Source organism: Anguilla rostrata, chromosome 19 (genome assembly GCF_018555375.3).
Source record: "Anguilla rostrata isolate EN2019 chromosome 19, ASM1855537v3, whole genome shotgun sequence".
Taxonomy (NCBI): Eukaryota; Metazoa; Chordata; class Actinopteri; order Anguilliformes; family Anguillidae; genus Anguilla; species Anguilla rostrata.
The window spans coordinates 12,063,065-12,080,658 of record NC_057951.1 but is presented as its reverse complement, the minus strand read 5'-3'; the positions used below and the strand labels follow the sequence as shown (position 1 = coordinate 12,080,658).

General features: G+C 43.9%; 1 protein-coding gene across 2 annotated transcripts; it reads right to left on the bottom strand.

The window, feature by feature from the left end:
- Positions 1–1,279: 1,279 nt before the first annotated feature.
- adm2b (adrenomedullin 2b) lies at positions 1,280–16,515 on the bottom strand. 2 transcript variants are annotated; one of them, XM_064318723.1, is made up of 3 exons: positions 16,211–16,515; positions 15,584–15,913; positions 1,280–5,421 (listed from the first exon to the last, which is right to left on the bottom strand). In XM_064318723.1, exons 2-3 carry the CDS (start codon positions 15,682–15,684, stop codon positions 5,028–5,030), a joined length of 495 nt encoding a protein of 164 aa, XP_064174793.1. In that variant the 5' UTR covers positions 15,685–15,913; positions 16,211–16,515; the 3' UTR covers positions 1,280–5,027. The 2 variants fall into 2 exon arrangements, with proteins under 2 accessions (XP_064174793.1, XP_064174794.1); XM_064318724.1 differs by lacking the exons at positions 15,584–15,913; positions 16,211–16,515 and adding an exon at positions 15,422–15,573.
- Positions 16,516–17,594: the final 1,079 nt, after the last annotated feature.

The following is a 17,594-nucleotide window of genomic DNA, read 5'->3' as shown; positions in this document are numbered from 1 at the left end:
TATAAATTATGATATAGAAGGAGATATAGAACCTTTTTTTTTTTTTTGGTGGAGTCAAGGTGACCTTGAATCCCCGGAGAACGCGGCGATGTGTCTCCTCTTGTCTTCCCACTGCGGGGGTTACTCTCAAAATCTGCCTCCAGTCACAAGGTGCAGCTGATTTATGAACGTTTCTATCACACATTAACAGCTGAACGAGATCACCTTGTTTTTCCACATAAAGCCGAATGCGTGCTGTATTTACCTTAACGACCAAATGGAAGCAGGAGATTCGTAATACCCCCGTCATTTCACACTGGTTACATTGCAGGGTTTATTTTTTTTTTTTTGGGGGGGGGGGGGGTGTTGCAGGAATATTGCTGTAAACGAGTACAAATAGGCCCTTTATCAGGTGCGAGTGCGCCCCAGTGATACCCTCTTCCAAATATGGGATCCATTGTGCGCTGCACAGGTTTGATTAAGGCTGCCTGCCTCGTCTGTGTCCTGGGATCATTTTTAATTGGGAAACTTGGCTTGGTGTAGAGTTGCAACTCGAGCTTTCAGCGCTGGGACAGATTGAAACATTAGCAGGAGGGAAGCGGCCTGGGCTTTCTGAGGGACTGCAGAAACCTGGCCAGCGCCTGTTAGCGCAGAGAAAGCCAGACTGCATCCCTACCTTTTAAGGCTCACCTATCACTAATGGAGGAGGTGGGGGGGGGGATTTAAAGGGGAAATAACAGAGCTTTGGTAGGCTGTGACACGCTCGGTGAGATGAGTTATCCTGGAGGTGTTCACAAAGCCTCTCTGTGGATGCTGCTGCCAGACAGAGAAAGACGATCCCAGATTAACATAGGTAGCGCACAGTGAATGTAAAAAAAAAAAAAAAAAGAAGGAAAGGAACAGGCTCTCGTCTGTTTTCCCCCGACGGGGACGCGATTTGAGCCTCGCTGTGCACCTCACTGCACATTCAGCAGCGTGGAAAACAAAACAGTTTATTCAACTGAATTATCTTGATTTTCTGTATTGTCTCTAAACGCAAGACTCCCACATGTAGCCTCGATGGCCTATTCGTGTAGACAAAGATTTCTGTTTAAAAAACCATGAAAGCTATGCTTTCTCAAGAGATGAGTCCAACACACACACACACACACACACACACACATGCACACACACGCACACACACACACACACACACACGCACACATGCACGTGCACACACACACACACACACACACAGAGGGAGAACAAGAGTGAGAGAGAGAGAAATTCACAACAGGATCAATGATAAGTACACATAGTATTTTATCTATTTCAGTAAATCTTTATTTTACAAAGAGGACCATGATTAATAACAACACATGCTAACACTTGCATATCTGTAATATTTAGTATTAAACTACATAATCTTTACTACCAATGTACTGCTCAGATACAGAAAAACAAAATGTGATAAATAGTTTCTTTGGTGTCATAAATATACACATACAACCTTCACTTAAACACAATATGCTTATTAAATATTAAATATCACAACTAAAATATAAACAAGGGTACAAAATCGTGTGGACTCACTGTCTCAGTCGCCCATAACTATAGTGTGCTGACACCTCTTAACATACATTCATACATATGTTCATAAAATACAATATATAAAACAAAAGGTTTAATTAATTTATTATTAAATAACATATTCTTAAATTCAAGTCATGAAGAACTTAGAAAAAGTCGTACTTGCTCAATAAAGTGCTTTGCCTCGTTGCCGTAATGCTAATGAGCTCTCAAGGGATTGTGGGAAACGTAATGCAAAGAGAGGGGCTCAAGGGCATGGAGAGTTCCGCAGGCCACTGCAGCACTCATGGGCCGGCTGCAGCTCCCTAAACTAGACAGAGAACTCAGACTACAACTTACAGACTCCACCCTCAGTCCTGCCCCTTCATGTGATACCAAGACTCTGATGTCATTACTAAAGGTCTGTTCCATCAGTCAGTGTTAGGGTCACCCCTAGCTCACCAGTGTTTTAGTCAAGCTATGGTTTTGGTCCAGCACCTCCAACAAAGGTGAAACCGTTGATTCACCGTTGTTTTGTTCCCATCTATTTATCAGGAGACCATCAGCATGGCTCTGAATAAGAAAGACCAGTGGCTGTGCATAAATGGACCAGGACATCACCGGGGAAACAGGGTTCTCTTATTCAGCAGCAGCACATTCTAGCAGAGGGGAGTGACTGCTCCTAAACCTGTCTCAGCACAGTTCAGCCGTGCCACAACTACAGTTAACAATCACGCGATAACAGAACTGCCACACACACACACACACACGCGCGCGCGCGAGGAGAGATTGTAAGGTCACTCACTCTACAGTACAGCGTATTTAAGGTACATCAGTCAGTGCTGAGAATTGTAAGGGCCTTTTTGGTGACACGACGTTTATGCGTGACCATCCCCAGTAATTCACACCGCCCGCGACTCAGAAAAGCAGTCTATGTGGCAGGCCTGCTCTTGCTCTACCTGGAGAGCCGTAAATCCATAAAATACAAAAACCAACAGGTTTTCAGCATTTGAAAGCATTTTAATTTTCAGTGGTGATTTTATCCATAGTACAGCATATTGAAACCACCTAGCATGCAGGTCTATAGGACAGGTAGAGTTAAACCAGAGGCAGATTATAATAAATCCAGATTATATTCATTCTATTGCAATTGCCATTGTGCATAATTCATAAGAGAAAGATAAATAATTAAGAAAAAAGTTATGTTTAATAACAATAAACAGAGTACCACTTAGGATTATAGTTTTTTTGTTGCGGCCTGATCCCAGAGTAGTATTCTTTAAGAATTAAAATATACAACTGGGAGGACCAATCGAATATTGTTATTGTTTTGGCCAGAACTGTAACATCGTAACAGTCAGAATACCGATCTGGCAAGTTTGGCGATGAGAAACGGCTGGTTTTAAACTCCAGAAAAAATTCAAGAATTTGTCTTAAGGCCACTTGGTATTTTAAGATTACAGAAAAAGGACTGTCAAATATAATCTGTTTATTTATCTGCAGCTGGGAACAGTAATTTCGTCCCATATTTTGAATCTGAGTAATCCTCACGACTACTGAGTTAGCAATCCTCAAATTGTCATGTTTTGTGTTGCACTGTCATTTTCATTGTAAGGCATTCATGAGCCAAGTCCTGCTGGATGAAGGCACTAATTATATGTAGGGCCTGACCCTCACGTGTCTGTCTAGAGAGATGGAATTGCGTTCAAGTTCCATTCCTCTGCATGTCCGTCATATTTAAAATCTCACATTATGCAGATAATAGTGCTTCCCCATTAAAGTCTGCCCCAGTAATTGTGATAGGGTGACTTTCCCAAGGATATTAATTTCAGTTGTCACTTTTTTAAATATAAACAGCTAACAAAACTGAAGTTTCAATAGAATCGTAACTCGAATCTTTCCACTAATCGGAACTCTGAGGGTTTCAGTGGTGTTTGACCTGCATTTGGTTGTGGAAGGCTTACACAAGGCACTTGTGTACCCATTCCAGCTCAGGCACTGGAGAAAACTGTTACTCAGTGGTGAAAAATTGGAATGTATGATGGTTGATTTATTAAATTTCCCTGGAATAGAATTCAGAATCAAATTTATAAACCACTTGGCTTTTTAAACATTATCTTTAACTTTCTCCCAGAATGAGTCAACAGACTCTGGAGATTGTGTCAGACAGTGTTTTTGCATGAATATAGATTCAGATTTGGTGTTGTACGGAACTTTCTTTTCAGTTGCCGTGACACCAGCCATTCTGATTCTAAATGGAATCTCTACATTTCCAGGAACAGTTTCTGTCGGGTGAAATCAAATGAAGTTTGAATAAGCCTTCCTTTCTGACTTTTTAACAGTAGATCTAAATGAGAGGATTGCTGCTGCAACATTGCAGCACCGAATTCAGAAATGCCCAGCATGTTAACGTCCCTCAAAGCTGGAGAGATGTAACTGAATCTGGGGAAGGTGAGCTCTCTGCGCCATGATGGAAATGTTCCCTGATGCTCTCATTAGCCCGATGACTCCGCTAGGCCCAGATTCCCATCCCCTGAGCGGCGGGTTCAGAATATCCCTCACCCCCGCATCACTGGGTATGAAAGCCAGCCAGGACTTCGCCAAAATCTCAGCACTTTCCTTGAGGCCCAATTACAGTAATCACGGGTGAGCTATGCCCCCCCCCCCCCCCCAGAGTGCCGACAGTGGTGACCCCCCCTCGTGTACTTAAGAGCTTGCTGGAGCGGCTCACATGACCATAGGGGAGGCTTTCAGGCGGCTGGTAGAACCTGGTGGCCTATGAACCAGGTCCACTTGTCAAGCATAAATCTCAGTTTAACTTGGCAGATCCTTTTTGTTTTTTTTTTTGGAAGGGGGCAGAGGAGGGAGGTGCATGCAACCTCAGTCAGCCCTCTGGAGTTCACAGGTCCAAGAACTGAAGGCACTCTGGTTTAAAGCCACATTAAAGGGTGGCATGTTTGATCAGTGGTGCGGAAGCTGACTGAAATCCCCAGGTTCAGCTGGCTGGCTGTTTTCAGCACAGCGGGTGTTTGGCATATTACTGTACAGATAAATGGGGTCTCGCTCTGCGGTTGTGATGAGAACCTATGAACCCGCCTGTATTCTCACATTAACAGGATTAGGACATGAAGCTAAAGTGTCTCCCTGCCTCTGATTGGCTGAGCAAGGCCTGCTGGTCACATAGGTGCTGTACAGGTCCCAGAAAGAGTCTGGGGGGGGGGGGGATAACCGGCTATCGTCTCCGCCTGCACAAATCAAGCACCCAAAGTGGCTTCCTAAGGGACATATGCACCATTGCTGATGATGCGTCTGCTGGTGAATAAGGCACAGAAAAAGAACTGGCGATGCAATTTAAGCTGAAGGCGAGACAAGATCTGTAGGCCGTGCTGATCTTTGAGTCTTGAGTACATGAGAGCTATCTGCGATAACAGGATTTAAAGTAACGTAGCGTTCGCTGTTTTCCATGCCTGCTCAGGTTTGGGACCGGCCTCTTCCTCCGCTCATCCGTAACTGTGCGGACTATGCGGGTTTATGGGGGAGGAGTCTTCCCGGCCACTCTGACCAATCAGCTGATAGAGCCGGTGGCTAAGGTTCTGTACCTGGCAGGTGCCAAGGACACAGCCCACGCGCATCAGCTGCGGGTGGTGGTGACCCCTCGCCCCGTGGTGGGCATGGCGACGACCTCTGGACGCCCTCTGGCCGGACAGGGCTTGGAAGGGGTCGGTTGGCATGGAAACCGGGCCTTCCTGTCTCGTGGGAGGGGCCTTGGAGAGGCGGCGCTTCCACCATTCGCGCCTGACCTCCAGGGCGAGGTGAGGGGAGGCTGGGGCGCCGGACCTCGCCGGGGCGTTCTCACCCCCACTGAGCTCCTCAATCCTCTTCAGGAGGGCCAGCCTGGACAACAAGACAAGGACAAGAGGAGTAGGTTAGCATGCTGTGTCAGCATTTTAGTCTGCCAGTCATCATCAGTGTCCTGCCCTGTTCACAAGCGTGTCCATGTAGCAGTCTGCATAGCTCCTCAGATTAAGATAATGAAGTTTATTGCGAGGGACCTGTGACTCGGGGGATGGTGCAACATGCTGGAGCAGCTTATTATTGAATGATTGCCGTAAGCGACTTATATAGATGACCTTAATGTAATGTGCTCTGAATGTACATCCCAGTAAACCAAACAAACAGCCCATTGCCTAGCTACCGACAGTACGTGAGTCCTCACAAAGCTAACACACTGGGAACAGCTCATTCATCTCTATCTCTCTCTCTGACTCTCACACACACACACACACACACACACACACAGATTAATGGGCTTTGCTCTTGCCAGAGGAGCAGCTTTTTTAATTTGCTGGACGTTTCCCTCGTTTGGATCTGTCTTTCGTTCCCCTGCTCATCTCTGGAGCAGCACGGTCTGTATCGCGGGTTCGTGGTGTGGGGACGAAAGCCGCACAACCCTAACTTAAAAAAAAGCCGTTCTCACAGAGCAGCACAGCGGCGCTGACTCAGGGCCCTTTAACCAGATCGGCTCGATCCGGGACCGTCCAGCCCTGCCAGCACCGAGCACCGAGAGCCCAGCGTGAGCTGACACGGCCGCGCGCGGTCACCTCACAGCCTGTGCTGTGATTTCCACGGGGAACTGGAGAGCCTGGTTTTGCGCGTCGTCCCGAATCGCCGGAGGACGCCGTAGCAACGGCACGTGTCTCTGAATACAATGGACCGCTCCAGACAGACAAAAATAGAACATTCCAAAAAAAAAAAAAAACGATAAAAATGGAGATCTAAAGAACTCTAATATGTTATTAATGAAATAAAGGGTCACACGCAGAGATGTTTTTCATTCCTGCTGCCACAAAGCCTTGGAAAAAATGTGGAACCTCCAGCTGTTTAAGCCTGAGAGTTAAACGCATTGGCTCCTGATGCATAATCCAGGTAGCCCATGGAAACACACTGGACCCAATGCTATTTTTCTTCAATTTAAAAGGCCTGGCTTCGAAACACCTTTTTTTGTGCACACGCTGCACAATAACAGAGTCATTCTGAGCGATAGCTTCAAATAGCTGGAGGAGAAACCAGCGGTGATGCTCAAAGTCATAATTACGAAAGGTCGAGTAGGCCTCTCCACCCGGGGGAACGGCTGACTTGTGTTTTGATCGCAGACGTCCAGTGTGAGGGAAAGTACAGGCCTTGATGTGGGGAAATGACAGAGTACTGAGTTCAAGATGGGCGACAGGGACTGTGAGACAGACTGTGTACACAAACACGCGAGCCTTGCCCTTTGGGACCGACTCAAAAGCCTCTCCAGACCACATCCTCCGGCGTGCTGTCTCCGTTCACTGACCTTTGTGAAGGTTTTAGGCTCCTTAGGATGGAGTTTACCCCCCCCCCCCCCCACTTTTTAAATTTATAATCCCCCCTCCCACCACTGCCCCCACTGCTAATAACAGTCATCAACATGACCGCGTGCAAACAGGGCTTTGAGGCTTTGCCAGGCTGTCACTCTCCACAAATGAGTCAGCCTCACTGGGCAAGCTTTTGGTTCTTCAGAGACAAAGAAACGATGCATCTGATCCTGTGGGTCCCTCACCCGTTTGAGAATAATAATAATAATAATAATAATAACAACCCCCCACCATGAATCGTGCATTTACTATCCTTCCAGACAATGTTAGTGACTTTCTTCTGAAAGTTTTTTTATCAGCACCTCATAAAGGGGGCTCTTCCTCTGACGTGGTCCCCATCCAAACCACGGACGAGTGGTTTTCACTGAAATAATTATACAAGAAATTATGAAAGGAAAGTACCGAAAATTCACTCCACGTTGAGACTGTGTTCACACTTTCGCTCACAAGCCACCCGTGTGACCTGGGATCATTTAAGGACAAAAAGATTAGTGGAGGGGAAATTGTGTGTGGGAGCAAAAAACTTCATTTCTGTGCCAAAATGGCTGAGGACAAACTATTCGCCGGTTTAGTTTTCCAACAAACGCGTCCTAATTTTGGTTCTTAAATGTCCCTTAAAGGGCAGCGATCTGGCCTGACAGATTCAGCGAGTAAGCGAGCAGGCTGGGGAACTTGCCTCGGACATCCGTTTGGGGCAAAAAGAGGAAGTTGGACTTGTGAGCCAGGGCTTGGGTTCCAGCTGCCACCACGCTGTTTTGGACACGCGGGCTCAGCCACCTTAAGGGCACTGACCGAACCAGCAGCCAATGTCACAGCTTCTATAAACAGTGCTGTTTCGAGGAATATCTCATTATGCCAATCATATGCCCACTTGGATGAGTCATGTGACCTTTCCTGGTAGTTACTGTTGCTAAGCACTCAGCAAGAGTGCACCTTAGATCAGGAGTCTGCTGACTTGTAACTGAATAGGGGTTTTTTTTTTTTTTTTCAACACGGTTTTGTTATTTGGCCAAACAAAAGTCTGAGCTCTTTTTTTCCCCCTTTTTTTTTAAACCCAAAGAGGTGCCTTTCTCCGAGCAAACAAGATTAACTACGATATGCAGAAACCGGTAATTTCATCACTTGCTTTGTGCAGATCTGACACCTGTAACAAAAACTTGGACACCTCTGGGGAAGGCATCGTCGCTAACGAAATTCAACCGCAGGTCAGTGTGAGGCAGTTGCGAGGGTGTTTTATTCGGGACGCCCGCGGAACAAAAGAACTGCAGCTGTGAGTCTGGACGCTCAAACGAGGCAACGCTGGCCCCCTTCCAAAAAAAACCTCTAATCCTTTATCAAGCAGACTCTTGAATGTTTTGAAGTGCTGATTCCTCCTGGCTGTCCAGCTGCGTGGGAACAAACACGCGTTTCTGCACAGTCCCTGTGGAAGGACTGAGGGCTGTGTTTGTGTGTAAAAGCTGTTCTGTTCTCAGTGGCTCCTGAGCGCTCCGGCCCGATGTGCTGCACACACTGGCTCCGGTGGCCTCTTGCTGATTGGATGCTGCGGTTTGCAGGTGATCAGTTTCCTAAGCGGGAGCCAGAGGGTCTCATGAGGTGAATTTTAGCCGCGCGGTGACGCATGATAAATGGCGATATAGTGATTGACGCAATCAAATCCGCCGCCAGGTCACTTCACATTTCTGCCCCCTGCCCTCAGTACAGCTGCGCGTTATTAATCCAGACCCGCCGAGTATGTCTAAGAAACATTACTGAAGGGTTTATTATTTTACTTAACCGTTTTTTTATATATATTTTTTTAAATTAAGGCCAGAGGGTCAGTCTGACTCAGGGTGTATAAAGACCTTTCCAGATTTCATTTTTTTTTTTTCGTTTTTTTTGTGGTAGTAAAATCTGTAACCACCACGGACACTCTCGTGGAAAACCATGTAAACGAGCCCCTCGAGCTTCTGAGAGCTATTAGTGAGAATTTAATTCCTCTCATTGGTTTTACCTGACAGGCTGGGCCCATTCAGGCTTGAGGAGATAATCCTCACTATTGACAGTAATTGAAGTCTGTGTGATTGGCAAAAGATCAGAGATTAACTCCAGGGCTTTTTATTTCATGTCCTTTAATCTGTAACAGATTATAACTGTTTTTTTTTCTTCTTCTTCTTTTGTTAGGAATCCATGCAGTCGTGTTCAGTTTGAGTCAATTTTCCTTTTGAGGGCATTAGCAATAAGGCACTTAGCGATTTAAGAGCTCCACTTAAGGGAAAACCAATCTGTTTTCTTTTATTTCTTTATCTCTAAGATTAAAATCAAATCTTTGGCCCCCCCGATAACAGTGTATGATAAAGCCCATGTCTGATGCCAGTTTCTCTCACACAAGTGCAGAAAAAGATGCTTGTACCGTGTTTTAATCAGGCGATCTGCCAAGCACATCTAAAACAAAAAGTTTAGTTAAAATATGCTAAATTAATACACAACCAGCCCAGCAAACCATGGGGGGTGGGGAATTAATTATTTTTTTAAACACTTGGTATGAGAAACAGTAAAAGATTTGCCATTTTCTCTCCATCACATTTTCATGCTATTGACTAATCAGTAAGAAAAAGTTTTTTTTTTCTTGACTGTACATTGATAGCATATTTTCTGCATTTACAGCCTCAGATGTGTTGTTGGCCACATTCATTTACTAGAAAGTACTTTAAGTAATCTGTTTGCTTAGCAAGAAAGGACTGCATTTGTTTTCAACAAATTCTGCCTTTGCCAAACCGTGGAATGCGTCACCGCCTTGGCTGATTTTACTGGATATTTTTGCATGTTTCACCACAGCAAATAAAGCTACGACCTTCAATCTGTGTTTTCCAGGAAAACTGGAAATGGTTAAAATGATATACAATATTGCTGGATGGATTACGCAGCTCAGCTTCTCATGAGATAAAAAAGGAGAAGTGTCTCACAGTTTGGTTTCAGCGCAGAGGGAACGTGCTCTTTGGGGATTCTGGGGATGGAATTTAGGCCTTATCCGCTAAGCCACAGCGGAATTTTCCCTCGTGAGATCGGTTTTCTTTTTCGCTTCAGCTCGCCATGATGACCCCAAAAAGCTGGACGGGTATAAAATGGCAGCACGCTATCCGAGCCCGTGAAGAAGCCTCACCTGTCGAGTGGTATTCTCCCTTTGTTACTACACAAAGTGCTGTTTGTTTGGTTAACGTTGCGCTGGTCAGATTGTGTTTGTCTGAGGCTTTTTCATGCCGGTGCATTTTTGTGTTCCTTTTTGCATGGTAATGATCATAATAATAAGGAATAAACTCGACTCACAGGGCGCTTCGTTTACAAACAATAGAGGGCAGTGCTGTTGCGTAACAGTGTGGGAACTAAGCTCATAGCTTTAAAATGGGGAGATTGCAGGTTTAAATCCTGTTAAGAATAAGAGCAGTGCTTACCATGAAGTAATGTAAATAACCAGGAATGCCACTAAACAACCCCAAAACAAAAGACAGCAACAGAAAACTCAAGACACTGTGTGCAACTGACCTTAGGTAAGGTCATCTATGAGACAAATAATTAGCTTAGGTAAAAAAAACTTCAAACCCAGGATCATACCTGTAGGTTGATGGCCCTAGTTGTTTTAAATCAGACTTTTAAAGCCACTCTACAAACTGATACATGAAAATACATGAAAGCAAAAATGCATCATTCACCGGCTGAATTGTCCAATGTACTTTTTATATGTACTCCCATTATACGTACATATAATGACGAAAAAGAGGTGAAACACAGTTTTTTTCCACCTGAGAGGCACTTGAAAAGAGAGTCACATGTGCGTGGCACCTGACACAGTGACAGCATCACACCAGGACACAGCTTTCCTTCTAAAGCCAGTTTACAGCGTTGGTCAGAACAGAGCGATCTCTTGTTGGACAGCCATTTGGCAACACAAGCCACCTCCAGAACAATCAAATGTAGGCCACTGCCTCAAAATGCTTTTCTTCGCTCGTAGAAAGCGCCTTTTTTCCTCATCCACCTAAAGTTCTCTTAGAAAACAGAAGCTGATTTGATGAATAATTTAGCGCAACATTGAGACCAGTAAACCCAATTATTTCCGTTACTTCCCTTTTCCTTCTCTATATCACTGACCTGGATTAAGTCATCATGTGTACTTCATTTTTTAACACAAAATTAGATGCATTTTCTTTGCAAACAGTTTGGAGAATCCAACTATCGCCAGAACTAACTCACCATACTGTGCATGCAAAGAAGCAAGCCACAGTTAACATTCAGTCAAGTCAAAATTTTGTCATGCACCCTTTCCTAGTAGTAGTACTAGCAGTAGTAGGACGTATTTTGATTAAAATCCAGGTCAATGTCTGCAGTCGACCTCCCGGGGGTGTTTTTGTCTGTGTGTATTTGAATAATGACGCCAAAAGCATTTCATAGGTTCATTTTGTAGGCCCTGGTACCACGTAGCTGTGTGCTAAGGTCACCTGAGGGTAAAATATCCAGAGGAGAATCACACAAGGAGGAAAAGCTTCAGCACAAAAGTACCACTTCACCAACTGCAAACTGCAATTCCAGTTTGCTTTTAATGCCAAGCTTACAGCCGTTACTTTTTAAAACCTCGCCCAGCCTGGTCCTGACTTAACTGCAGTGTTCACCTCAAATGTCTTTCGCCTCTTGAAATGGCTAAATATGTTTTGTGTGGTTTTTATTGAGATTTTAAGTTTCTGTTTGGTAATTTGAGCTAATTTAAGATACTTAAAGCCTATCTTAACAACCAGTGACTAGACAGAACGGATCACATCTAACTGAACAAAGGATTAACCTGCAAGTATACCCTGGAAAGAGGACAGAAATCCCAGAATGGGTTGATTAATTAGGCAGAACAGACAGGGAGATGTGCTTAGTGATCTCGGTGCCGGGTAAGACCCTTTGTCTCAGAAGGAGTGATTCAGCTCAGGCACAAGGTCCAGGGCCCCACAGCTTAGACACGCGGCTCCTTTAATGGATCAAGACTTAGTGCTGGCACACGGCGACCTGGAGGGGTAGATCTGCTCTCTTTCTCTCTTCTCTGTTTCTCTCTCTCTTGCTCTCTCCTTCTCTCTCTTTCTCTCTTCTCTGTTTCTCTCTCTCTCTCTGTTGCACTCTCCTTCTCTCTCTCTCTCCCCCTCTCCCCTTGTAATAGGGATGTGTTGTGTTTCACACAGCCATATCAGGCTCTGGGGGTGGAGACAGGCCCTGTGTCATTCACTGGCTGTAGTAAGCAATGCACCCCAGCCTCCCCTGCAATACCATCACCAACAACATTTTGGCCACGTAAGGGCTCGCTTGAAAAACAGTGCAATATGGACACCTTCACCAGCAAAAGCTTGCTAAGACCATTAACCGTCACACCCCTCAGTCCTTGTCCACTTGTGATTGTATTCTTTGAGCTCTTTGAATTTTGAAACTTTATGGACATTTGGAAATGTCACTTTATGTCCTCTGTAACCGACATTACGGTAACCAACAGATACATCTCCGCTGAAGCGGCACGTTCTCCTTTGCTCAACACTGCGAAAAAGGCCGTTATGAAGGCTGCATGCCATCCTGGGACAAAAAGCCTCAAACGGCACTAAGATCTTGCCGTGTGGCTTTCCCATCGAAGACACATGGAGGTCGAGGTGCGTGACTGAGATCATAGCAGGGTTACGTTTGACTTTGTGCATTTCTGCCAGTTCGAACTTCGCTTGTGACTTGTGCTCGGCTGAGTGGGCTCGGCAGATCTGGGTATGTAAAGTCTGTTAGAGGGTCACTCCTGCAGTGAGGCCTGGACCCGGAGGGAGTCGGCCTCAGCTTTGTCTCCCATTGGTGCAGGCAGAAATGCCGAAAAGAGAGACCCTTGAAAACTCTTCCCAGGTTAGGGGCTCAGCAGGCGGTCCACTCGCTTGTTCCCAATCACAATCTGCGGCGCGTAAAAAAGTTAGAGGGGCGGAACCCGGCGGACGGGAGCCATCTCAGAACTGATTGGACCGCGGCACTCCAAGCCGGTCCAGAGGGGTGGGGTGGGGGGGGCGGGGGGGGGTTGGGACGAGAGGAGCGTTTCTCGAAAACCGTGGACGGTCCCATAGCCTGCTCACACAACTGTCTGCCCCCTCTCCAGCCCAAAGCCAAGGGTACTCCAGCAAAACTCGAGTATCACGGCAACAATGGGGACCCCCTTTAAGGGCTCTTATCCCTGCTAATGAGCGTGTGTGTGCAGCCAGCACTGCAGCACACCCAGGCCCCGTTACCTGCTGCAGGTACAGCCCCGCTCCTGCATTAGTGTGGGCCAGAGCGTACCCACCATATGACCTCACTACAGCATACACTGTTTATCCTAACAGTATAATGACTGAGACCCAATTACTGTACACAACTTATATTGTGCTGTTGTATTGGTATGAATACAAAATGTGTCTAGTGCACCAAATCCTAATTAAATAACCTTTCCAACTTGCAACAAAAAGAAGCTCAGAAACTCTCACTTCCTCAGAAAACAAAGCCATTTCTCTTTTATTCTTTTTTTTTTTTTTTACAAAACTTTTTATCATGCTGTCAGCTACACAGTAAAATGTTCTGCATTAAATCAAATCGTATGAGTCCACTATGTCCAAAGTGGAGTCACATAAACTCTGCTAGTGTTGAATTGACACCAGCCATTTAACTGTGTACTCCTTGAAATAAAATAGTTTTAAATGATTTAACAGACCCTATATAAGAACGAAGAACGGGTCAATGTTTCAGAATGGATCACGTGAGTCAATGCGCAGCATGCATGTTGTGTGTTCACTTTACATGTTTTTGACGTGAGCAGTTTGTTGAAACCAGAAGCAGCCTCCAGACTGCTACAGTAAGTAGCCAGGAGAGGGCATGCCAGGACTGTGTCATTCCATATTACTCACAGGATTTAAAAACCAGAATCACCTTCAATACCAGCCTGTGTCATAAGATCTCGGAGCGTTTTTACGCTCCACTGAGCGTGAAGTGATTTTCCCTGGTTGTATTTCAATAAGTACATGTTCGGTGATCCTAATAAGTTACTTTGTCATTGCCAAATACGCCATTATAAGGATTGTGGCTTCCTGTAGTTCACGCAGGTGTCAGATATTTGTGGAAAAGTACAAGTGCAAGAATGCGGTGTCCTGAAACTGGGAGTTCAAATGCTAAAAAGCGAACAGTGTGATAATGTGATGTTAGGCAATAGTTGATATAAGTTCTATAACATGTCTATAACGTTTCTATAATCCGTGCAATTGAGGATCATACATATGCCGTCACAGTTGATATACAGCCTATTCAGCATTCATTATTGATCCACTGAAATCAGCAAAATTCCACATAATTCTCTGGAAAATCACATGGCCTATTTATTTTTTATTTTACATCACATTTCAATAAATATGTTGAAGACAAGCTTTGGCCACTTAGGGTAAAATAGACAGTAAAATGTTATTAAGATAATCGAACGTATTGTGCGTAAATTATATTACTGATTTTACTGAGCGACTCTTTAAAAGGGTGCCTATGCATTATTATTTATGAGCGTCTGTTGAAAGTAACCTTGGAATCCAACACTGACGCAAGTGACAATCTTTTCCATGGGAACTTATAGCCTACAGAAATGCCGAGTTGGATCGTCGCGCGTAATTACGCGAATCGTGTCGTGTGCGTCAGGTAATTATATTAAGTTCACACACTTGCGTAAATGTAATTCGCATAAATGCTGTTTCGTATCTATAACAAGATTCTAAAGTTTTCCGTTTTATTTTCTGTGCAAGCGAAAGTGATACCGCGATAAGAGAAAGTGCAATCAATGTGTCGAAAACCCTAGTAAAACACATGTGACGATCAGATCGTTAATAGTATCCAGAAAGGCTATACACCAGCTTTCGGATTTATAAGGTTAGTCACGTAGCTGTAGAAAATCCATTTCGAAATTGGGCTCGGCTATTGCAAGAGTGCTGGTCGGCTATATCACATTCCCCCGTGACTGCTCGCTGTACTTTAACCTGTCTCGGTTTATTGCCTGGGACTCAATAACGCAACTCCATTCCGTACATATTCTGGTTTTCCAGCTGTTAAACGATCACGCGCCCACGGTCGCCAGGTGAAAGTTTGCATTCATGAAGGCACGTCCCGTGCAATATGACCTCGCTGTTCCGCCTCGCCGCTGTCTCAGCAAAATGCCGATTAATACAGAAAACTTCTTTATCAAACTCCAGCCGTGTATAACTCAGATATTTACCGTTACAGATGGCAAAGATATGCATATAGCATGAAGGGCATATCATGGTGTAACAGGTGTGGTATTTTGCATTAAACGCGAATAGTTCATTAACTCAGCCTACTTGCACACACACCTGCATTAAGAGTCGAAAACGACTGAGCACTATTATTCTTTCTCAACTTTACAAAAATGTATCGTCAATTATTTACGATGACAGTTATAGGTATCCATTATTGATTCAGATAATTTTCATTCTGAAATAACCTACCTTTTCCTCGGGCTTGCAGTCGTATTAATATAACGTCGATTCGCCATTGTTTCCTGCTTTAAATTCCGGTTTCTGTGGTTTCCTACTCCAAACGTCACTCTTTCTGCGCATAGGCTACTATCCTAAATTGCAGGAAGACGATCTGATAAAGTGATTCCTTACCTGTTCCTTTCGAGGCGTCCACCCGTCGGCAGAGCCAGTAATTGCTGGTGAAGGGAGAACAGGCTGATGCAACACATAGTAACCGGGAAAAACGATCGCATCGCGGGACAACTTCTCACACCCCCGGGAAGGAGGGGGTTTCAAAACCACCTGGAAAAAGTTCAAATCCCAGGGGAAAACTCCAAAAACAAACAAACAAACAAAAAATGTAATTAAAAAATTTTAAATAAATTATTTAAAAAACAAAGCAAATAAATAATAAGTTTCAAAATAAATAATTTAAAAACAAAACAAGAAATAATATCCAGACAAAATGTGTGTTGTTTCAACCTGGAAAGTAGGGAAAAAAGGGACATTAAATATTTGCATTTCTCAATTTAACGCACATAAATGAGCATACAGATGTTTGCATAAGCAACTATAAAAGCAAAGTGAAATAAACGTCAACTTTCAATGTAAATATATTTACAGTGATTAAAATTCAGATTTATCTCTCTGCCATGTAGTGTAACTAGTTTGTGTAAATTGCAGCAAATCGTATTTCTGTAAACTAAGCAGAATTTCATGTACATGTTTAGTATATTTTCTGTGAATCAAAAATATATAATGAAAAAGGTGGAAACAAACCTTTTGCGCAGTCAAACTGCCGCGTGTAAATTTTAAGTTGCAGAATTTTCACACCCGGACCTCAACGCGTTAGCCAGGACCACAGGAATATCTGAAGCAGGTCTGCCGCTGAAATTGCTTATTTAAATATTGTGTAGGCGGGGCCCTGGACGAAGCGGCAGTGCTAGTTTTACAAGGCGTCAGGTACCACGCTTGTAATTTCATCATTTTTTGTGCTGGTATAGGCTAAATATTGTAAACCTTGTAGGACGCGGCAAGAGATCGCGCCAATGCTGACTGGACGCCTTGCGTTGGCTCCTTTGGACTGATAGAGATAGGCTTAAACCCCTTCACTTGACTGGGTCAGGTTAATGCTGCTGACTACAGTATATAGAGCATGAAAGTAGAATCCCTTTCACTCTGATATTAAAATATTGAGGCTTTCCATTTTCAGAACGCTTTGTAAAGTCGATAAAAAATGGACAGCGTTTTAAATATCTAAATTATATGGTTGAGTAACCTACATTTTTTTCAATTAACTTAACTTTTACGGTTATGTCATTATAGACGGGGTTTAAGACATATTGTCGCATGTTGATGGTTAAAATAAATGCAATAACCATATTTCATTCCTTAGATCGTATTTGTCACAAAGCTAAATAACTTCAGGTCCCTCCCTCTTTTTTGCTGTTATATAGCCTATAAAGTCTTTCAAGGGTGGTAATTATGTAAAAATTCAAATTAGGCAAGACTCACCAGGGGTTACATCAGCTTTTTCTTAACATACAGAACTTATATTGTTGCATTTAAAGTCATGTTGACACTTAGACATGCCCATCTCACGTTAGGAAATTGCGTTCACACATGGGTTTGTTTCATGTTATGTATGTACGATTTATCTTTATAATTTCTCTTGTCAATAATCGACTTAATTATTGTTGCTGATACGCACCGAATCACCACCAGACACTGCGGCCACCCGGGACTGGATTCTGACACCTGCTATCAAAAGCAAGAAAATGTACTTCAGGTAACTCCAAAGCACCTTGTACAGTGATGTTATTTTCCAAGTGGCTGTATATATGAGCACACTAATTTTATTGCATTTATTTAAAATTATAATCCTAAATATCCGTTTGTATATCGTGCCAGTACGGTTACTCCGTTCCTTGAGTGCAGCGGACTCAAGTTGCATGTAGGCTACCTTAGGAAATACTGCAAACCAAAAACAAGATTAAATGTAATTTCTGAACAATAATCGGGTAAATAAACACACGTACGACCTCTGGGAACGAAACACCGCTGTACACGGTGCTTTTGAGTTACTGGAAGGGTATTTTCTTGCTTTAGCCCGTAATCTGTCTAATCCCCGTACCAACCATTGAAAAAGTCAGCAGGTGGTCAG

Coding starts and splice junctions, on each gene's coding strand:
- adm2b (XM_064318723.1), bottom strand. CDS start 15,684: ATGCGATCGTTTTTCCCGGTTACTATGTGTTGCATCAGCCTGTTCTCC. Junction 5,422..15,583: donor GGACGCCTCGAAAGGAACAG/GTAAGGAATCAC, acceptor CTTGTTGTCCAG/GCTGGCCCTCCTGAAGAGGA.